We start from the raw sequence: 21,185 nt of genomic DNA, 5'->3' as shown, positions 1-21,185 counted from the left end.
ATATGCAGACATGTATTTAGCTATGTAAGGGGATAAGGAAGTATCATCATGAGACTTTTGGCCGCTGGAGAAAATTCCCAATGCCTCAAAGCGTGTATCGGAAGTCGGGATGCCTATCACCCTTCTTTCCTTGGTCAATCTCTCGTGACCTCTCATCGATACTCATGTTCTCCCTCTTCTTGTTGATTCTGTTCAGCAGATTCCACATGGTAAAGTAGCCAACCGACGCAATCGTAATGGTGCAGATAGAGACCGCATGACCAATCGTGTATCTTCCGTCCGAAGTAGTAATGCGGTAGATCTGTCCAGCCATGATACCAGCGCTGTTTCCGATGGTTTGTTGTAGGCCAATCGCTGTGGCACGCTTGAAGTATCCAGCGTTGCTGTTCGAAATCCACGTGACGTTGAGGCCGACAACACAGTAGATGCCCGTTGCCGTGACGAAAGTCGCAAAGTAGAGGACCGAAGTTGACTTCATGTTTACACCAAGCATCAGAGCGTAGCCTGTGGCGGTGATCAAAGCCATAGGAACCATGAAAAGAGCACGCTTGTTGATCTTGTCCGAGATGTAAGCAATAGTGAGGTAGACTGCCGATGCCCAGATGTAGACCGGCACAGTCAGGAGCTGGGTCTTGATGCTGCTGTATCCAAACCCGCGGATGATGACTGGCAAGAAAGTTCCGAAGCCGAAAGAGCAGGTGTTCGCGCAGAATTGGCAGCCAGCTGACAGCCAAACCTTGGGATCTTTGAATGCGAGTTTGACTTCTTGTTTGTCGAACGATTCCGACTCACCCTGGTAGACCCTGGACTGCTCAGCACGGATGCGCATCAGCGCCTTGTCATCTTCGGTAAGCCATCTGGCCGACTCGAAGCTGTCAGGAAGGAGAAGAATGAAGGCCAAGCCAACCGCCACGGAGATGACACCTTCAATAAGAAAAAGCCATCTCCATCCAGCCAAGCCGCTCGCACCGTGCAAGCTTGTCAGCCCGTAGGCCAAAAGACCGCCAAAGGCACCAGACAACGCAGACGCAACGAAAAGGTATGAAATTCTTCGAGCTTGCTCCTCGCGCTTGTAGTATGTGCTAAGGTAGAGCGTCAGGCACGGGAAAAGACCACTCTCAAAGACACCAATGAGGAGACGAGTTGCGAGAAGACCGGCATAGTTGGTGACAAAGGCCGAACCGATAACTGTTGCGCTCCAGGACAGGATGAAGAATGGGATAAGTCGACTCGGCCGTGCTCTCTTGAGAATTAGGGATGCCGGGATTTCGAAGGTGATGTAAGTTACTGAAGTCCGTGTGAGCTAGTGTTATTCGTTTGTAGAACAGGGTGTGTCATCCTACCATAGAACACAGTGACAGCGACATTCAGCTTGTTGCCCGTGAGGCTTAAGTCCTCTGTCATGCCTGCAATTGCGGCGTTGCCTATATGTAGATCCGGACCCAATTAGATTTGGTTGATTAGAGTAAACCTTTGAGTTGAGACTTGCGTACCGATATTGCTGCGATCGAGGTAAGCGACTAAGAAAGCAATGATCATCATTGGTGAGAGCCATGCGTCCAATTTCCTTAGAAGACGCTTTTCCGCAGCCGGGTCGATCGTGAGGTCGGAGCTCGCGGCTGCCGAATGGGGCTCGATATCACCATCTTTGGCGTCCATTGGCATCTTTTCCGAAGACATTGTTCTATGTCCGGCGGTTGTTGAACGTCTAAGTTGATCAAGCGAATTGAAGCAATTATGTTGCGACTCTGTATAGAGCTGACGACATGTCCATATGACTAGACATGGTATCCCTCAAAGGGCATATATCTACCTTATGCGAAAGATGCATCACAAAGGCACGGTGAGGTCACTGCATTCGCCTATCAAGCAAAGTCGGCTTTTGACCGACGCACATGGCTAGCCATCGGGAAATTGGCAAGCTTATCGTCGCATCGAAAGACCATCCTTGTGGTCTAGCGGGGGCAAAGCCGGGGAACGTAGGATTCTTATCTCTTAGTCCGCGAATAGCCTAGAAGCGCCGAGCTTTTCCTTTCGGCAAAATGTGGAGAGACTGATAGCCAAGTCTCTTTGGCGACTCGAATACCCCGACATCGCCCTCTGGTCCGTACAAAAGAAACACATTTACCGATCTTGCAAGCACGCGACAATACTTCGGCGGACAGTCCGAGCATCTTCTCAATGGATACCCCAACGCCCAGGACGACTAATCCGAAAAGTCCGATTATTCGCAAGAGGAAGAGAGGTAGGCATGCGGTTGCGTGCGAGTCGTGTCATCGGCGCAAGCAGAGAGTGAGTGAGCTTGCAGTCTCAATTCATCTTGGCACGATACGAGGGTCTCATCGAAGCCATCTCTTCATTTCCTGACAGCCTACATGAAGCACCATTACGCTGAGATTCCATTTTGAGTAGTCTTGCTGCAAACATAATTGACGGCGCCAATGCTGAACTCAGTTTGACGACGGCTTGCAGGGCTTCCTCAGACTCTAAACCAAATTCTATCATCTCACTAACTTCACCTCATCAGTGCAATGGTTCGCGACCATGTTTCAATTGTGAAAGGCGAGGAGTCGGTTCGTCGTGCTCCTATAGTCACTTAGTCGAAGACGATGGCCCGAGAGTGTCTCAAGGCCACCGCGATCCTCTTATGACTTCGCCGAACGCCAACTTGGCGACCCCAGTCTCACCTCCTTCCACGAACGCAATCCCTGCACGAGATGCTGAGCAACCTGATAGCTCCTCGAACTCCAGGACCTTCCCATCAAGATCTTCGAGTCGCGGCGGAGGGCGGCAAGGCGAGAGTGGCAGCCAAGATCAGTCCTCAGAAAACCTCGTCGGCAATCTCTTCAAAAGCCGCGATGCGCCATCCTTCTTCGGCTCTTCATATTTCGGCCCTCAAGCCGCCGCAAAAATCATTCAAGCGCCGGCTCCAGAGCTATCAAGTGGTCTCAGCTCAAAACCCCAGGCGGGATCAACTCATTCATTCAGAGAAGAGAATGGCCCCTTCTCTCAGATTTGGGATCTCCTCGGACTGCTACCGCGCAAGAAGTCCACAGTCGATAGGCTGACGGAATGCTTTCTTAACGAGCTCAACTGGGCGATTGACGCGGTTCAGCCAACCTCCTTCAAAGCCAAGTACGAAAACTTTTGGTCTCGCAAGTTCGGCTTTGATGACTTTGCCACGATCGATCTTCGCTGGCTGGCCTTGCTGTTCATTGTCTTAGCCTATGGGGTGTTGTTGGATTGCCCAAGGCCGCGGAACAGGGAGGTTCAGCGTGAGGTCTATGACACATCACAGCGGTTCTACTGGGCTGCTCGGAGAGCCATTGTGATTGCCCCGACTTTCTATGGCGAGTCAACGGATCTCGTGCGAGCTGGTGTTCTGGTCACTCGGTATCTCATTTACACCCGTCGTGTACCGGAGTCGTGGCTCACAACGAGTTTCGCTATGCGGATGGCTCAAGCGCAGGGCATGCATATCGATGGTGAACGGTGGAGACTTCCCAAGAAAGAAACAGAGACCAGGCGACGACTATGGAGTAATCTCTACATGCTCGATAAAACCATAGCACTAGCTCTCGGCCGGCCGTTTGCTATTGTTGATCAACAGTGTCTTGTTAAACAGGCTTCCAATGTCTGGCTAGACGACCTAGATGACGAGGAGGCTGCCTCAGTCCCAGAAGCACCCCTTTCTGAGCCAACCGCGAGCGTCTTCAGCCGGCTCGCTCACGAACTCGCCGTGGTCGTAGGCAAGATTCAAGAGCGATGTTTCGGTCTATTCACAGTTTCATATGAGACTGTTCTCACGCTTGACAAAGAGATCGATACCTGGAGAGGCAGGCTACCACCGTATTTCGAGTTGGAGGACCCGGACATCTCCAAAGACGACCGTCTCCCTTTCCTCCCCTGGCAGAGATTACATCTGCACAGCATGTACCATTTCACAAGAGTCACACTACATCGACCGTTCCTTCTCCGCCAATCCATCACAAATCGGTACAGACACAGTCACGACGTATGTATAGCTTCCGCCTGCGCAGACCTTGACATGGGTCTCAGAATGTTCAATCAACCTCTGAACGACCGCTTGAAGTGGAGTCTGGGACCACATAACCTCTTCAATAGTGCTCTTGTCCTGGGCATCATAGCTGTCCGCGACCCTCACTCTCGACGTTCTCAGGCCATCCTCGAGGACTTATCTGCATACTGCGAGATGCAGAGAAATGACGTCTGGCTCAATGAGTTTGCCCTCGCTGAAGTCAAAATAGTTGAGCTCTGTGTCAAAAAGGCAAGGCAATCTCACCCGCCACCAGCCAACACCCTAGTACCGCTAGCTCTGGCTTCAGCTTCACCTAGCAGGCGCTTCTCTCAGCCCGTTGGCCAACCGCCAGTAATGGAGACACAACCTCAGTTGCCAGTTGAAAGTCCCGACTTTGATCCTCTGATGGCTGGTCTGGGACTTCCTTACAGCACGACAAGCGCGCAGATGACGTGGGATGATCCTGGATTCTTTCTTCCCGAGAGCGGAGACCTATCGCAATGGGAGCATGTTATCAACAATCTTATGCATGATCATGCAAGCATGTGATCTCAGCATGAGTTGTAGAGTGGCAATTAGAAAATTATGAGGAAGTCGCGAATTTAGGTCTACATTTAAGCCAGTGCAAAACTTATAGACAGGCATTTCCAGTACTAGATATAACATAGCATCATCTCAAATTTTTTTACCATTAAGTATAAAGTATCCGCTGTTGAGACTAAGTAAAATGAAATAACAGATGAAGCCTAGCTTTCCGGTCTTAAATTCGGAAGGTCGTGAGCAGACTTTTACGAAATCTAGTTGAGACACCTAATCTTCTACGACCGCTCAAGTCGGGCTGCTAGAACGTTCGCCCGAAATATGAACAATAGAAAGAGAATATTGAAGTTTCATAAGTATAATTGGTTTTGCTTTCTAAATACTTCGGTATCTACACTCGCTTTTGCCGCTGTCATAAGTACAGTAACTTTTCCCAATTTCCTTACGCAGCGGGGCACTTGTCTCCGTTCTGGGGTAGTCAATTAGTATATGAAGGTTTTCATTGGAAAAAGCTTCATGTAGACTTACCTCGGAAATGTCACCCGGCGCAATGCACTTGCAGCCATCCTTGTTGTAGCGGACGCAGCACTGTCGATACAGTTAGTTACTTGTCTCAAACGGACCAATTCATCTACAAGACCACTCCTGGCCTCGAAGTGGCTTTCGTGAACAGTGAACATTTCGGTTGACGATTAGCAGTGTGACTTACCCAGGCACCGGCGCAAGCGGCTCCAACACCACCGCAGTTGCTCTTAATGCACTCCATACGGACGTCAAATACGCTGTTGCTGCTAGTGCGCTCAGCGGCAACGCTGGCCATAGCCAGGGGAGCGGTGGCGAGGAGGATCAGCTGGGTGATGGTAGAGAACTGCATGATGGCGACTAGGCTGTTTAGTTGCTGAGAGAACTGGATGGTTGATTGACTTGTTGGGCAAAGATTGAGTATTTGACTGGTTGATTGACTGTTGACGAGGAATTTCATCTGCCATGATTACTGATTCTAGCTTGGTATTTGTACTTCTGATATGGGAAAATACGGCATTATTGCCATCCGGCGTCCGGCATTGCCTTCTCCGGTCGTTGCGGTGGGCATAATTCTTCTTACCCCGGAGGCTAACGACAATTAATCTCATTCAAAAACTGATGCTGTGTTTAATTACTTTGACTTTGTTTTGCAGTCCACAACGCGCTCTGTCCAAGTATCGGTGTCGGTTTCGGTTAGTTACGAGTCAGCGCAGTAAGTATTACTTGCACAATACGGAGTAAACCGACCTGTCTTTGTCCGTACCTTACTCGTAGCTAGCAAAGCTCCTTTAAGCTTTCCATACGGATACAATTTCCTACCAGGATAGCCAGGGCAAGATTTCGCGGTTACGTAGCATAATTAAATTGAGTCTTGGGCCACTTCCCAGGGGCGCGACCCGCCAACCTAAGTTACTCGTATTCCATTTCTGCCAAAGTTGAAGCTAACGAGCTGAAAGCTTCTCTATCAGAGAAATGATCGACACACAACTATTTCCTATTTGTTGAGCATCCAATGCAGTCAGATGGAGATGGCAACATCATCACAACTCGTTGCACAATTCATCGCCTTTAAGCGTACGGAACTTCAATTTCCGTAAAGACCCATTGACGGTATCTGTAGTGAACCTTATCTCATCGGACAGCATAGAAGCCCGTCTGAGACGACTCTTGGCCTTGTAAGGCTTAGGAGCCCCGGATGTCGGAGTCGCCCCGCAAGGCATGTGCATTACGGCTATGCATATCCGCATTATCAGCGGAGAACTAAGTGGTAATTCCGGGGACTTGGAAACTCTAAGTCGTGCAGGAAGGAGGGTTTTACAACGATCTCTGTATACTTACCTAAGCGGCATGGCTCTCGGAGTTCGGGACTGAGCAAGATACGTCACAATGCCCCTCAAGTTGACTAGCGATCCCAGAAAGATGGAAATGTCGATGTAACAAAGAGTCCAAGTTGGCAGGTCTAACGGATAAATATGTGATGTCCATTCTGCAGCGGTCTATGAGTGCTTCCTCAGCTTAATGGAGTCCATTGACCTTGACTTCTTTCACTCCATTCACACCGTTCACCACTTTAATTCCATTTGACCCATTCATTTCCTTCTGGGGTTTCTCCTCGTATTCCACCTTATTAACCAAACTGCCTAGGCCGTGGCTCATCACGATGCGAAGGTCATCCCCAGGAGCCAAGAAAACAGGCGGAGTTCTACTCACACCGATCCCGTGAGGAGTCCCCGTCATGATCACAGTCCCGGCCTCCAGTGTCGTGCCTTGAGACAAATACGCCACGATCTCGGCAATGGGAAAGATCATGTCGTCCCCTCTACCCTCTTGCATCACCTCGCCGTTGAGGACCGTCTTCAGCTCAATGACTGAAGGGTCTGGGAGGCCGCTCGCGCTGACGATACACGGACCCATCGGAGCAAAGCCGTCGAATCCCTTTCCGAAACCCCATTGAGCGCCGGCGAATTGGTGCTTTCGCGCCGTGACGTCGTTGGAGCACGTGTAACCGAGCACGTAGTCCATGGCATCCTCCACGCTGACATTCCTCGCGTCACGGCCGATGATGACAGCTAGCTCAGCTTCGTAGTCCGCTTGAAGGTCTGTTGCTTGATGAGGGATGAGGAGTGGCGCGTTTGACGCGTTGAGGCAGCTTGCGGGTTTGAAGAAGAGAGTTGGATGTTCTGGAAGTTCGAGGTCCATCTCTTTGGCGTGCTTGCGGTAGTTGAGACCAATGCAGCGGATCATGCCGATTTCTTTGCGTGTCAGGGGCGGAAGAAGCTTCTGGACGTTGAGGATCCTTGATGTTGGCTCTGCTGAGGCGTCCAGGGCTGAGATTCCAGTGAAAACCCGCACCGGTACAGGGAGGGATGCGGCCAGCGCAGCTCCAACTTTTGAGAGTGTCAGAGAATATGATTTGACTTGACCAGGAAGAAGAGGTCATACCGTCGACAGTCTCGTCGACTGGTTCGCCGATGTATTCCCTCCAATCATCTTCCGCGATGAATCGCACAAGCCGTTTCCATCTCTGAAGATTGTCAGTTACAAATACCTACGATGATAATGGTGCTTTGAAGCCCACTTACAGGAGTTATCATCTTGACTGACTAATTCTGAGGCTCAGTTTGCGAAGAGATTTGAATTAGTTGATCGTGTTGGGTTACAGCCTCAGGTGAATTCGAATGAGCTTGTTTGCGATAAGAGTCGGTATGGCATTGCCTATGAGGCGGATATAAACACCCGCATCCAGAAGACAGTCGTCCGACCATTGACCGGATGCTGACTGCATCGAGTGACGTCGGTCATCCTCCGTAGTCGTGGCGTTTTCCCGATGGCTTCGGGAAATGTGATCGGCCTTTTCTCCAAAACCAAGGCCAGTATCCGCACCGAGATAACGTCGGGATCCTCACCCCGCAAAGCCCACCTTAAGTCGACAAGAGATGGTCCGGTAGATAGATAAAGACTGGTCGACAATTATGTAAAATTCTATAAACAACGTAGGGAGAAACGTGGTTCTGTCCCTATTCTCCAGACACGCGCCCACGCGATGCCGATTCGGCCACTTTGCCGGACCCATCTCCAGTGGGCCAGACTTCTCGGAGGCCCGAACGCTTGGGTTGGTCTTCCTATCTCCATTTTCACGACTGGTAGCTTTTGGCTTTCGAGAGATCCGTCTATCCATACAGGTCCACCACAAGAGTCAGAAAGCTTTGCCTGATTAAGGTAGTTGAAGTTGTGGCATGACTATTCCTCTGAGGCCGCTGAGGCCAAAGTTGTCTGCCACACTAGCTGATGGGCCAGCAAAATTTGCGGCCCTTGAGTGGGTCACACTTTCATCCACATTCCCACAGCATTGTTAAATTCAAATTGAGCCTCATCCCTCAACAATCAGAACAAGCACAATAGCTCAGGGGTAGAGCGCTGGGCTCATAACCCAGAGGTCCCTGGATCGAAACCAGGTTGTGCTACGAAAATCTTGCTTTTGAGAGTGTTACCTTTTGCGGCTCCTGTCCTGATCTATGCAGTGTTTTCTTTTGTTCTTTTGTAGGGTGACAAGGACTTGAACGTCTACAAGGGGCACAAAGGACAATGAAACTTTTGCCGAACTTCAGTTGGCTACTCCTTCGAGCCTCCATTGTTCGGCGAAGTGTTCGTTATGAGGTGGGCACACTCTCTTTCACCAGAGTTCAACGCCAAAATGTTATTGATGGACGTCTCCATCATCTTCATTGTACTTATGATATAGGACGACATTCTGGTCAACTTTCATTGTATGCCGAGCCTAACTCGATTCTGTTCACCTTATAACCTTCTGTCAGGACTCTCCCAATGATTTCCGTGGTCGTTAGTGGTAGCAATGTATCATGGACATTCCCACTGATTGCTTGTATCAAAAAGATGGATTCACCAACGCCCACCGACCCTTGTGTTATTCTCGGCGTCGGGAATGACGCGACACAAGAACACGATGAATACGCGTTTCATGGCCTGGTGGAAAGAGCTCGTCAGTATAGTCAGCATGAAGCATATGACAGAGCGGGAAGACCTCGGAGTGCAAACCTGTCCAGTTCGTCCAGAAACCAAGATTCCAACAGAATGTTAACCCGACAAGGACACTTTTCAGTCTATCAAACGCACATCACAACGGCTTACAAAGTTCTCAGTGACCCTTTTCTGCGCGCGCAATACGACAAGTCAAGACAACCCGTAGTCAGGGAAGAGCTTGCGTCTCCGCAAGTTTTCAGTGTGGAAAAGACGCACGTCCGACGATGAGTTCCGGAGATCGCAAGTATCAAACAAAAGCTGAAAGAAAAGCTAAAGAAAGGCAAGAAGAAACTTGAAGCTGCTTTGGAGACAGCGGCGCACAAGGCGAAAGAGGCAGAAGTGCGACAGAAATCTCGGTGGCCTGAAGTGCTTGCAACTCCCCAAGGAAAGAGCTTCTACAAGCAGCCGGCAATGTCACAGCCTCAACCTCACCAGCTTCAGAACAAATTCCATGCAGAAGAACGTTCGGAGACCCCGACGATTTATGAAGACGGTTGCAAAACTTCGAAGGGCTATCAAGTTCGAGATCGGGATGCTACTACTGATTTGTACAATGGGGACCCGCATAGCTTTAACGAGGCCGTGGAGCCAAGAGAGTTGAAAACGCGCAATCTGCCCAATAAGGCGCGACTTGTCCCTCCTGGGCGACAGTCGGGATGCATAGACAACGGGCCTCATGGGTGGAAAGGATGGTATCCAACGAACAAGGGCCTTTCAGCACCCGACTGTCCCATTTGCGAGGAATTTGATTCGAAATTTTTCTGTACGAAGTGCAACGCCACGACTTGCATGATGTACAGGCTCGTTTAAGCAGCGAGACTTGCGCTGCAATATAGTACTTCCAAAAACTGTGGATGTGCCCCGTACCCGTACTTAGATTTGCCAAATGCACAGATGTTTAAACCTTTGGGAATTTACATCGTGAGCATACTAAGTAAGTAGGATCCGGGAAGCCACTACCTTCTCAATATAGAAGTCACGTCCTTAACGTGACTGATTTGATACGAGTTTCATTGTATGAAGATGGATGAGTAAAAAAACCTGTGCCCCGCATCTCCCTCTAAACAGTCATTGAAGGCAAGGCAAAGGGGTGTGTGGGTGCATGCCCTAAATAGAGTTTCCGAGGAACGGTAAAGTGTAAAGGTTTGAGTTACATTTCAGAGATGTCATCCGAACTCCAAGCAGACGATATTCGGAGCCGCGCAAACGACATCGCGTTCGTCCTTGACTACTAGTCTCAATATAAATCACAGCCCAAACAGTTGTAAACATCTCCACCTTTCAGAGATCAGCCAATCGGCGTTGTGGCAGAGTGGTCTAATGCGCAAGACTAGAAATCTTGTTCCTTCGGGAGCGTCTGTTCGAATCAGGCCAACGTCGTCTTTTGCTTTTGTCTCCTCTCGCTCGTCGATTTTGGTCCTAATTTTAGATGCCTATATCAATCTGCAAGGTTTAGAGCGTTTTGGCATTGCAGCAGGCAGCTTTAAGGAAGAACTTATGTGATTGTTATTCAGGTGCCTGGAGTATTTCGTGCAGAGGATCCTGTTCTTTGACCTTTAACCCTATTGGGATTAGCCCATCCATTTGTAAGCGGGGTCTCATCAGACAACTTCCCCAGTCCCGCCTTCAAGCCACGGCCATAATGTACTTGACTACTTGGCCCCATCTAAGAAGTCATGAAGAGCTCATCACAGCGTGACTGTCGTTACTGAAACATCAGAGTACTCCATCTCATACCGGGTCGAATGACAGAGCCTGGACGAGGACATAGATACGCGTTCTAGCAACTAACAGAGATGATGGAGACATCCAGGCCCAAAAGAGTCAGGAGAAGAAAGGTGAGTGGCTCCAACTCCTAAAACCTACCTAGCCGAGTGAATGCAACCTTCAAAGAAACTGACAATGGACTTGAACCGTACAGGCCTGCGATCTGTGCTATCATAAGAAGATCAAATGTGATGCAAAAGAGCCACGATGTTCCGGTTGCAAGTTATACAACTCAGAGTGCACTTACACTGGCCCGACGAGGGCGACTGCCGTGAAGTCGAATCAGTATGTCTTCACTTCTAAACTCTCTGCAGAGAATTTTGGTCAACTGACGGAGTATTCAAAATAGAGCCAAGAAGATCGAGATGCTGGAAGCAAGACTAGCGCAACTGGAGGCCCAAAAACAACCTTCGCCCAAGGCACCCAACCCAGAATTCTTGCTGACATCTTCGGTGCCCGATTCGGCTGCAAGTATCTCTGAAGAGGAGCAGCATCTCTGGGCGACAAATACTGATTCAACACTCAACGAATCACCCGGCTCCTCTACTAACCCAGGCTCAAGCATCTCGGGTCGCGAATCCAGCAAAACACTCCCGCCCTTGCGTCGGATCCTGCCTTCAATAGAAGACTACTTTCAGAACTCGAATCAGGTGCTCCCTCTATTTGAGCGAGAAAGCTTCGTTAAGATGCTGCGAAGTTGGTACGCGTATCCGGCGCACCGTAAATCAGACGTCTGGGCCGCCATCAACGTTGTCTTGGCCCTGGCACACCGGCACTCCTACGCTTCCAGTTACGAAGAGACGCAGAATATGCAGCGATATATCGACAATGTTCAATCCGTCTTGAACAAATTGGTCATCAATGAACCATGTATGCTGGTCTTGCAGACTTTACTTGGACTGGTACTCGTATTCCACGGCTCAGCGGACCAGGGCCCGGCGTCCATACTGATTGCATCTGCAATTAGGCTTTGCCAGAGCCTTAGACTCCATACAAAGTCTACGGCGCAGGAATTCGAGCCGGCTGAGGCTCTCCAGAGGAGTCGAGTCTTTTGGATCGCCTTCATACTCGACCGCGACCTAGCAATGAGATTGACGCAGCCGCCTATGCATCAGGAGTCAGAGATCGACATAGAGATTCCATCTCTACATCCTCCGGATGATGTAGGTATAATCATGGGGTTCTCTGGCCAAAAGTTCAATTACTTCCGCAGTACTGTTCAGCTCGCCTACATCCAGGGAAAGCTGTATCACATGTGTTTCTCCGTTCGGGCTCTCAAGCTTCCAGACCAACAAAAGAGTCAGAACATGCTTCGCATCCGTGAGATGCTGGAAAATTGGCAAAAGTCAATACCTATCGAGTTCCAGCCAGAGCTGGCAGCAGCAACCGTGGCCGCTGAGTACCTTCGGTACATTTGCCTACTTCACTACACCCACCTGCAGCTCATCGCGACAACGCACTACGCCGACTCGCACCATCTCGAGTGGCTTCAAGGGCTGCTCAGCTGTAACAAGGGGAGCACTCCGGCAGCGCGGTCCGACCTGGCAGCACGGCTTCCGAACTGCTGGGACAAGCTGGTAACGGAGGCACGGACTTGCATGCATCTCTATGCTGCAACACCCGAGAATGACTCTGCTCTCACTTGGTATTTGTGGTTTCCTCCTTCACTCCTCACAGCTCTTGCTAACAGTTTCGTTGCAGGCTAGTGTCGTGCGGCTACTTGACAAGTATCATGTTCATCACCGTAAACAACCTGGCCTGTCCAGATAGCCCGTGTCGACTGACGGATCAAAGCAATGTCGAATCGGCATTACTCCTACTCGAGCGTCTCATAAAGGCTACAGACGACGGAAGACTCAAGAGGATCCACAGTGCTTGCAAAGACATCAACGAGAGGGCGCGACTTACCGTGTTGTCAAGTTCATCAGACGAATTCTCAGACTTCAATCCTCCCGGGCTTGAATTCGGAGATGAAGACCCTCTTGATGACGGAAGGTGGGGACTAGTCGACAACAACTTTTGGACGATGAACGAGTATGCCTCAAGTTGATTTGACCACTCGAGAGAATGGGGGCACAGGCGTCAGTACGGGTCATAAGAAACAGAAAATAAGGCAGGCTACGGCTGGGAATGGCGCAGAAGAACAGTAACGGGAGCAGCCTTGTATTATTGTCCAAAATGCAGTTGCTCCAGAACAAAGTGTATCTTACAATCTGTTTGTCCGCATTACATACAAGAATACCTGCTGTGTTGTGTGACAATGAAAGCCCCCAAACGAATAATGTGATACATACATCTAAGTGATTCATTGTCCGATTTTCACCCGACTGAAGGTGCCTTCTGGTGCCTGCACTCCCGGTACCTGCCTGCCTTTTTTTCCGTACCTTCCTTCTCAAAAGACCTGACGCTCCCTCCTTCCAAATTCAGGTGGTTTTCTGTAGATTTCCTTATTTTCTGTTCTCTTGGGTTTTCATAAATTGAAAACCTTTTCCTCTCACTAACAGGTCTCTCTTCTCATTTCCTACCGACCACAGTGAATTTCCCCCAAGCTCTCGAGAAAGATGGCCGACTCCGATGCTTTTCACATCGCTGTAGGCATCCCGCTGCCTACAGATGTCGGTGATGAGGACTTTTTCTCACGACCATCGACTCCGTAAGTTCAATCTTCAATATTACGGCACTTTGATGTGGAAATTATATGTTGTTGTTCATTGACCCGTTGTTCTCCTAGTGATTCTGGTGAGCGCGTTACCCTCAAATGCGGCGAAAAAGTCTTCACGTTCAGCAAGTCAAAGCTGGTCAAGGACTCTGACTACTTCAGAGCATGCCTCAACAGCTCCAATTTCGTCGAGGGCAGAACTTCCGTCATAGAGTTCGACGATATCGAGCCAAAGGTTCTCAAGGCTTACCTACGCATCGTCGATATGACGACTACCGGCAACCCATTCGATGAGTTCATAGCTATGACCAAGTGGTATAGGGAACATGCGGAGGACTTCGTTACCGTGATTGGAGTTTACCGACTTGCCGACCGGTTGCTGAACGAGCCTGTGCGTGTTGAACTGGCCGAGTCTATCCTGACTTACATGCAGCATGAAGCAGTGACGACGGTAAACAAATCATCGCCAGAGGGTATCAAATGGCTATTCAACACATACAAGAACGCATATGACAACTTGGATCCCAGCATTCCCGATGAGGCCAATCTCCAGTCTCAGATTGCGGAGGTTTGCTGTCAACAAATCGACATTGACAAAACCTACGCTTTAGCCCGCACAACTACCGAGGGAGAGGCTTTTCTGGAGGCCGTGCTGATGGCCACGACTCAACGTATGGCCACTCTCCTGCAGCAGACCAGATCTCTCGGCATCAAGATGGAGCGCCTTGAAGCGGAGAACCAGGTGATTATCGAGAATGGATACATGGGAGATTATAACGATCTCATGGAATACTTCTCTTATAACTACCATGATGGCATGCACGACGGCGATTTTATTTCAATAGATGATGACGGCGATGATGACGAGGAAGATGATGAGAACGACGATGATGACGAGAGCGATAAAGACGACGAGGACAACGAAGATGACGAGGACAGAGATTATGGCGAAGACGGCGTGCGCCGAGATCATTGAGGACAGGGACTACAGCTCATCACTTGAGCATTGAATGGAAGTGAATAGTTGGAAGCAGGAAAAGATCCAGGTTCTCTATGATTGGGCCATCAACTCGTTTTTTGAACTCAGCACAATAGGACAAGAATTTAAAATACATTCCTCTCATACCCCTCGTGAAACACTGCCAAGACTGTGAGGAACTATGGAGGCGACTGGGTACTTACACAAGGGTTATTCTCCAGCCTCTTCTTTGGTGTCCACAGCTTCGACGTACGCACTCACTGAGCTTTTGAGAGCTTCATCGCCTTTGTCGCCATGCCCATCAACAATCGAGCCGGGTAGCCACTTGAGGAACGTGTTCAAGTAAATCAACAGCCTCGTGTGAGTATCTAATGCATAAATATGCGTCTTGGAAAAGCAGCAGAGAGGACTTCCAGCGACCGCTCTCTGCCTAATTTCCTCCCTCTGTGGCGCAGTCATTTCGCGCACACAGACTACTTCGGCTTCTCGTCGAAAATGAAACTCGGCCTAGATACATGTCAGGTCGCTACGGCGGTGATCTTGCAATACGAGCAAAGGGCTTTGGAAATGATGAACCTCACTGTTTCGGGTCACATTTGAAAGTAAACACGAGGGCTTGGTTTTTTTGCAAGCTGGATTTACTGGCCGTGAGAATAATTCGGAAGGTTTTAGGCCATGCTGAGTACCCGTGGTACTCATTGAATATCCTTGTTCTTCTGCAGTGGCATGATGTCTTTCTAACGCTCTCTGCCCAGCAGTAAGAATAATCAATCGTCATATGTTACTCCAAGAATACCGACAGAATTTGCAGCATTTGACGAATTTGCAGCTCTTGTAATGTTCCACTTATTAAGTCACTCAGTGCCGAGAGTATCAGCTTTTGTTCTGCGTACTTGCCGTCAATTACTCTTCTCGCTAACGATTGGCGTTGGAGCAGGCGCTTGAAAGAGCCTTGACAGTGATGCGTCGGACCGTCACATTGCATTTCCGTAGCTGGAATATCACACGTAAATCATTGGCTGCTTGCATGTGAAGCCAACAAGCTGTCCTGCAGCTTACTCTTTTGTGTTCTCTATGGAGAGCCAGGTTGCAGTCTGATACAACACGGTACCAACAAAAGAAGGTGGAACTTTCTCATGCTTCTGGGTCCGCTGACTTACGTAGAACGCAGCATTGGCTGCTTGGGTGGTCCGTTCGGCATACGTGGATGAAGTTGCGATGAGGGGTGCACACTTGGCACGACTAAGCCCAGATGATGATATGTGAGCTGCCGTCGTCTCCCCGCATAGAAGTCAGCAGAGCAGATGATGGCTGGCAATTGAAATTGGAACTCGCTGTCGCGCTCTCGGTCTTTCTCTACTTCAATCCTTCCCTATCGCTCTTTCCACTTTGCACCGCTGACCGTTCACGGGAATCTTCCACGCCCGAATTTGAATCATGGCTTTCCTGTTTCTGATCCCGCTGGCGATTTTAGGTATTGCCATCTTCAAGCTGCGGAATGTCGGCCGACGGCCCAAGAACTATCCTCCGGGACCTCCCACGTTACCACTGATCGGAAATTTGCACCAGATTCCACCGACGCAATCGCATCACCAGTTCAAGAAATGGGCTAAAGAGTATGGGTATGTTCAACGGAGCGCTCGCATACATGGCTGGGAAGTACGAGTAACCATATACTAACTTTGGCGTCTTGGGTAGCCCAGTTTACTCGCTCATTCTCGGCACCAAGGTCATGATTGTGCTCTCGTCCGACCGAGCAGTCAAGGATCTCTTGGACAAACGCAGCAACATCTACTCCTCTCGCACCGATCTCTACCTCGGAAATGTAGTCAGCGGCAATCTCCGCGTTGTCATGATGGTCAGTTATTCGACGCATTTCCAGGATATCAACAAATTTCTGAATTTAGGACTGACGAACACAAGCAATACGGCGAAACCTGGCGCATGATCCGAAAGATATTCCACCAAGTCCTACACATCAATGCCGCCAAGGGCTACGTACCATACCAAGACCTCGAAAGCAAGCAGATGCTATTCGGGTTCCTGGAAGAGCCCGACTCCTTTGTCGCTCACATCCGTCGCTTCACGACCTCGCTGACGACGCAGATGGTATTTGGTTTCCGCACAACGAGCATACATGACGAGAAACTGAAGAGGCTGTATCACTGCGTTGAGAAATGGAGCGAGGTCGTGGGTTCCTCTGCGGCTGCTATGCTGGATGTGTACCCACCCCTGAGGAACCTCGGGTTCATGTCGCCCGGGAAAAGATATGCTGAGGCGCTGCATAAGGAAGAGAGGGCTCTGTACGTTGGTCACTGGATGGATGCCAAAGAGCGTGTTCTTAAGGGCACAGCGAAAGTTAGCATTGCCCCATATTCGAGATCGCGTATAGGATACTGACCGATGCTCAGCCCTGTTTCTGCGTAGGCATCGTCGAAAGCCAAAAGACTCTCGGTTTCTCCGACGCCCTGGCAGGCTACATCTCTGGATCCGCGCTTGAGGCTGGTTCGGACACCACCGCATCCACGCTGACTGGCTTCGTCCAAGCCATGGTTCTACATCCATCGGTACAGAGGAAAGCCCAGGACGAGCTGGATCGGATTTGCGGTACCAAGAGACTCCCGAACATGGATGACTGGGACTCGATGCCCTACATACGGGCATGCGTTAAGGAGTCCCTGCGTTGGATGCCGACTGCGATCCTCGGCCTGCCGCACGCCGTCATACAGGACGACGAGTACATGGGCTACAAAATTCCCAAGGGCGCAGGCGTCATGCTGAATGTATGGGCCATCAACATGGACGAGAACCGGTTCGAGAATCCCCGCGCTTTTGACCCTTCTCGTTACGAAGGCGACGAACAGAACTCGTTTGAGTCAGCGATGAACGGCGACGCGTCGAAGCGCGATCACTACGTCTTTGGTGCTGGTCGACGGCTCTGCCAGGGAACGCATATCGCTGATCGATCGCTGTTCCTGAGTATTTCGAGGCTGTTGTGGGCTTTCAGTCTTGAGAAAGCAGTTGATACTGAGGGAAATGAGATTACACCAAACGCGGATGACCTTACTGACGGGTTTCTGGTCCAGCCGAAGCCGTTCCCTGCGAAGATTACGCCGAGGAGTGATGCTCATGTCCAGGTCATCCGAAGGGAGTGGGAGGCGAGTCAGGCGCTTCTGGACGAGAGTAAGCAGTGGAAGGAGATCCCGAGCGGAATGGTTTTTGAGTCATTGGTTTCGTTGGATCTCAAGGAATGACCTCATCGTGGACGTTGGGGTTGAACAAACGATCTGTTCAAGAATATTACGGCAGCTCAGATAAACGAATGAACTGTAAAATGGTCTCTCATAATTTGTGGTCTTCGTTAAAGTTGGAAACATCGCCGTGCCCTTGCTTGTAGGCACCGAAGTCTCGTAGTATCGCTCATGCTTTGAACTTCTCGGGGGCCCTCTCCTCCGCCTGATCTTGAGGCACTGCCTTTGCCTTTCCTCTTCCTGGTGCGTTCTCGAACTTGTCCTTCCACTTACCCTCTTGGTTGAACATTGTGAGGCACTGGATCGCTGATGGCTTGCCATATTCTGGGTCAGCACCACCCTCCAGGAGGACCTGCCAGAGTCAGCGTCAGCACTGTGACATGAGAAGTCCTTCCTCCCCATGATTTCTTGTGCAAACTTGCCTCGATTACTGCATCCAGGCCCTTGAAGACAGCGCCCGCGATGGGACTTTGACGCTTGTCATTCAGTCTGTTGGGGTCAGCTCCATGCTGGATCAGGAGCTTGACCACGTCCGCATGACCGTAGTACGCAGCCAACATCAGCTGAATAAGATGTTAGCCGTAAGCTTACTCAACACCTATCGTCAAGGTCTCTGGTTTAGACGCTGAAGACGGCATCCCCCCCCCCCTCCTCCCGCTGAGAAACAGCCGCTAAGGTGAGCATCGCTACGCACCAATGTATCTCCCTTCTCATTCGTCAGGTTCGGCGGCAGCCCATCGAGGATACCTTCCTCAATGACAGCCTTGTTGCCTTCGCGGGCTGCATTGTACATGCTGGCAGCCAACCTGACGGCCTCCAGTGATGGCGAGAACGCCGTAGCGGATGTCAACGCGCTCATGTTTTCTTCTGATGGATGTTTTGAGAACGACGAATTGCGCAATAGTCTCCGAATGAATCTAGCACTTAGTAATGCTGATAGTGATAGTGGTTCCTCGCGGCGGAGCGCAATATTAGAGTGAATAGGATAGGCGAGGTTGTCGCCGGCTTCTGCTAGGTATTCGGTGAGGTCGGAGGGGAATGTTCGAGAAATGCCCGGTTAGTAAGCTGGACTACTGATTGGCTCGGCTTGTGTGGTGACTCCGTGCATCACCGGAAGCTGTGGCTGCAGAGTCAGAAAACGGTCCCACTTTTTACCTGCTAAGAATAAACTGGGACAAGACGTCTTGTTCTAGGAAGGTACAGTACACAATGCTCGCTTTCGGATTGCCCGAATTGCGATTAGCAGATTGTTCACTCAGCTTTTCTGTGCGTTTACGAAGTTTCCATCTGAGAGACAATTTGCGGTTGTTCATTGGGATAGTTAATTGCACAACTGCTGTCAATCGAGTTACCAATGACTGCTGATGTCTAAGCGCAACACTTTTACTGCCAAGGTTAGAATAACACGCTGGATGGACTACTTATTACCTTACTTTGAAAGCAAGGCTCACTTGTATTGCCACCCTTTGTGGCCTAACTCCAACAAACTTCTCTCAACTTGAATACAAACAAGACTTACATGACCAAGGCATGCAATATCCATCAAACTCGACTACCAAAGCAAACTTTAGAGTCTTGATATCAATTTTACATATACAAACTAGCCGCCTATACTATATGATCATCCTAGTCAGAACATCATAACCAGTGAGACCGTGATAGTTACATTGAAAATAAGGACGATGGCGTTAAGTTTAGAAAAAACTTGTTATAATAATGTGATATGTCCAGGTCCGAGGCCTAGTGTGTAGAGTAAATTAGTATCCATTATAAGCGTATTGCTAATAGTCGTAGTATCGGCCACGACGAGAATGTCACTACTGGGCTATGATTGCGATGTCGACGTGATCTTCTTATGGTCAAGGCCAGGTACATATTGCCCCGGAGAAGACGCCGCCGTGCTCATCACGCAGCATCGGGGGGTAGATCGCATGGGTATACGGACAAGGGCCGAGAACCAGCGGCCGGAGGTGGAGTCTCCACGGCTAACCCAACACAACAGTAACAATGTCACGAGTCAGAGCGCGCAGCCACGATTCTGCAACGAGAGTGGAAAGTTATTGATAGTCAAGCTAGAGTACAAGCTGGGAGATTCCACGTCTATGTGCCGAACAAGAGCGAAGGACAGGGGAAAGGGCACATAGTAGATAGACGCTTTTGTCTCGGTAGATCATAGGCCGGCCGAGGGGCAACGGAAACGGCCGGTCGCGGCCCGCCCCTGGTAGCCGGGAGTGGAATCAGTGTCGTCTCTACCAAGGACCCACGCACTATCATGGATCCAACCTTTCCATAGACCCCACGCGCGATCGTCTCGCCGTCCGGTGCCGGTGAGAGGAGGCAAGCCTGCCGGCCTCGCCATCGCGGTGTAGGACGACCGCAAGCTACAACACGCCTCCCAACGGCCGAGCGGAACGGGCGAGCCCTCATCTCGCCACGCTCTATCAGACAACCTTACAGGTGGGGTGGTTGTCGGCGCCAGCCTTCGAACGGCAGCCGCTATCGAAGAGGAAGGCGGGCTTCTGGTTGAAGGAAGCAGTTCCCGGGCAGCTGCAGTCCTTCAGGATATTGCACCACGGCGACATGCAGGTGTACTCCGCCTGATCCGGATCACCGTTGCCGAATCTGTAGTGGCAGGCGAGGTAACCCGCGCCGCAGACCTTGCGGGCCTCGAGCTGCTGTAAGGCGCCTTCGGGCTCGGCGACGGGCCCCGCGACGGGCCCGGCGAGCACCGGGGCGAGAGCAGCGGCGAGGGCGATGAATGTGGCGGGCATCATAGTGGCGTAGTAAGAGATCGGAGGAGTGGTTCAAAAGCGAGGCGTACGAAGCAAACACCGGTAGGAGAGTGAAGGTAGGAGGAATAAGGTAGAGTAGACGAGGCCTGAGCGATGAGGGAATCAGAGAGCACTTTGGGAGCGTTGAAGCCCCCCTTTATATCTCTTCTTCTCTCCGACGGCACAGGTACAGTATTTCGTCGTCCCAAGATGCGGACGCCGCGGCCCACGAGGGCTGCACATTGAGCGTTTCGAGCGAAGTTGTCCACGCGCAGAGGAGGGCGTATGCAAGGGCAATCGGACGGGCAGCGAGAAGCCTTCTGCGGCGAGGCTGGACATAGCCATCGGCTGTTGGGCGTAAACGAAGCAGATCATAGAAGCGGAGGGTATAGTCCAAGAAGTCTAACCGGCGACTTAACCTGCATAGAAAACCAATAGGCCCCTAGTCGTAGCGGTCAGTAACACGAGGGCTATGAGTAGAAAGACGCACGTCTTGAGCGGCTATCTAGACGAAATAGGCGGTAGCGTATAGGCCAGACCCTGGCGTCAAGATCGTTGGCTAGTTGCGGTGCTTTTAGAAAACTAGGTTCCGTAAAAATAAGACCGCGGAGGA

General features: G+C 50.4%; 10 protein-coding genes across 10 annotated transcripts; 5 read left to right on the top strand and 5 right to left on the bottom strand.

The window, feature by feature from the left end:
- Window positions 1-85: 85 nt before the first annotated feature.
- Window positions 86-1,680, bottom strand: CCOS01_12090 (major facilitator superfamily transporter; the record flags this gene model as incomplete). The annotated part of the gene is made up of 3 exons (XM_060460240.1): window positions 86-1,287; window positions 1,344-1,424; window positions 1,494-1,680. The coding sequence occupies 3 exons, from the start codon at window positions 1,678-1,680 to the stop codon at window positions 86-88; spliced, it is 1,470 nt and encodes a 489-aa protein (XP_060309183.1).
- A 967-nt stretch (window positions 1,681-2,647) lies between these two features.
- CCOS01_12089 (fungal specific transcription factor domain-containing protein) lies at window positions 2,648-4,588 on the top strand (the record flags this gene model as incomplete). The annotated part of the gene is made up of 1 exon (XM_060460239.1): window positions 2,648-4,588. The coding sequence occupies one exon, from the start codon at window positions 2,648-2,650 to the stop codon at window positions 4,586-4,588; it is 1,941 nt and encodes a 646-aa protein (XP_060309182.1).
- A 433-nt stretch (window positions 4,589-5,021) lies between these two features.
- CCOS01_12088 (uncharacterized protein) lies at window positions 5,022-5,453 on the bottom strand (the record flags this gene model as incomplete). Its single annotated transcript, XM_060460238.1, has 3 exons — window positions 5,022-5,048; window positions 5,108-5,167; window positions 5,289-5,453. The coding sequence occupies 3 exons, from the start codon at window positions 5,451-5,453 to the stop codon at window positions 5,022-5,024; spliced, it is 252 nt and encodes an 83-aa protein (XP_060309181.1).
- Window positions 5,454-6,619: 1,166 nt separating this feature from the next.
- On the bottom strand, window positions 6,620-7,698 carry CCOS01_12087 (fumarylacetoacetate hydrolase; the record flags this gene model as incomplete). The annotated part of the gene is made up of 3 exons (XM_060460237.1): window positions 6,620-7,491; window positions 7,547-7,628; window positions 7,687-7,698. 3 exons carry the CDS (start codon window positions 7,696-7,698, stop codon window positions 6,620-6,622), a joined length of 966 nt encoding a protein of 321 aa, XP_060309180.1.
- Window positions 7,699-9,382: 1,684 nt separating this feature from the next.
- On the top strand, window positions 9,383-9,955 carry CCOS01_12086 (uncharacterized protein; the record flags this gene model as incomplete). The annotated part of the gene is made up of 1 exon (XM_060460236.1): window positions 9,383-9,955. A coding segment is annotated over one exon (573 nt), but the record flags the coding sequence as incomplete, so codon positions are not given.
- A 986-nt stretch (window positions 9,956-10,941) lies between these two features.
- On the top strand, window positions 10,942-12,962 carry CCOS01_12085 (fungal specific transcription factor; the record flags this gene model as incomplete). The annotated part of the gene is made up of 4 exons (XM_060460235.1): window positions 10,942-10,983; window positions 11,067-11,197; window positions 11,262-12,557; window positions 12,614-12,962. 4 exons carry the CDS (start codon window positions 10,942-10,944, stop codon window positions 12,960-12,962), a joined length of 1,818 nt encoding a protein of 605 aa, XP_060309178.1.
- A 511-nt stretch (window positions 12,963-13,473) lies between these two features.
- On the top strand, window positions 13,474-14,547 carry CCOS01_12084 (uncharacterized protein; the record flags this gene model as incomplete). Its single annotated transcript, XM_060460234.1, has 2 exons — window positions 13,474-13,565; window positions 13,644-14,547. The coding sequence occupies 2 exons, from the start codon at window positions 13,474-13,476 to the stop codon at window positions 14,545-14,547; spliced, it is 996 nt and encodes a 331-aa protein (XP_060309177.1).
- A 1,440-nt stretch (window positions 14,548-15,987) lies between these two features.
- On the top strand, window positions 15,988-17,804 carry CCOS01_12083 (cytochrome P450; the record flags this gene model as incomplete). The annotated part of the gene is made up of 4 exons (XM_060460233.1): window positions 15,988-16,172; window positions 16,249-16,408; window positions 16,474-16,908; window positions 16,962-17,804. 4 exons carry the CDS (start codon window positions 15,988-15,990, stop codon window positions 17,802-17,804), a joined length of 1,623 nt encoding a protein of 540 aa, XP_060309176.1.
- A 166-nt stretch (window positions 17,805-17,970) lies between these two features.
- Window positions 17,971-18,660, bottom strand: CCOS01_12082 (uncharacterized protein; the record flags this gene model as incomplete). The annotated part of the gene is made up of 3 exons (XM_060460232.1): window positions 17,971-18,153; window positions 18,233-18,364; window positions 18,496-18,660. The coding sequence occupies 3 exons, from the start codon at window positions 18,658-18,660 to the stop codon at window positions 17,971-17,973; spliced, it is 480 nt and encodes a 159-aa protein (XP_060309175.1).
- Window positions 18,661-20,242: 1,582 nt separating this feature from the next.
- Window positions 20,243-20,575, bottom strand: CCOS01_12081 (uncharacterized protein; the record flags this gene model as incomplete). The annotated part of the gene is made up of 1 exon (XM_060460231.1): window positions 20,243-20,575. The coding sequence occupies one exon, from the start codon at window positions 20,573-20,575 to the stop codon at window positions 20,243-20,245; it is 333 nt and encodes a 110-aa protein (XP_060309174.1).
- Between the last annotated feature and the right edge of the window lie 610 nt (window positions 20,576-21,185).

Source organism: Colletotrichum costaricense, assembly GCF_030867565.1.
Source record: "Colletotrichum costaricense strain IMI 309622 chromosome Unknown Scaffold_14.1, whole genome shotgun sequence".
Taxonomy (NCBI): domain Eukaryota; kingdom Fungi; phylum Ascomycota; class Sordariomycetes; order Glomerellales; family Glomerellaceae; genus Colletotrichum; species Colletotrichum costaricense.
This window is presented reverse-complemented; position numbering and strand designations above follow the sequence as displayed.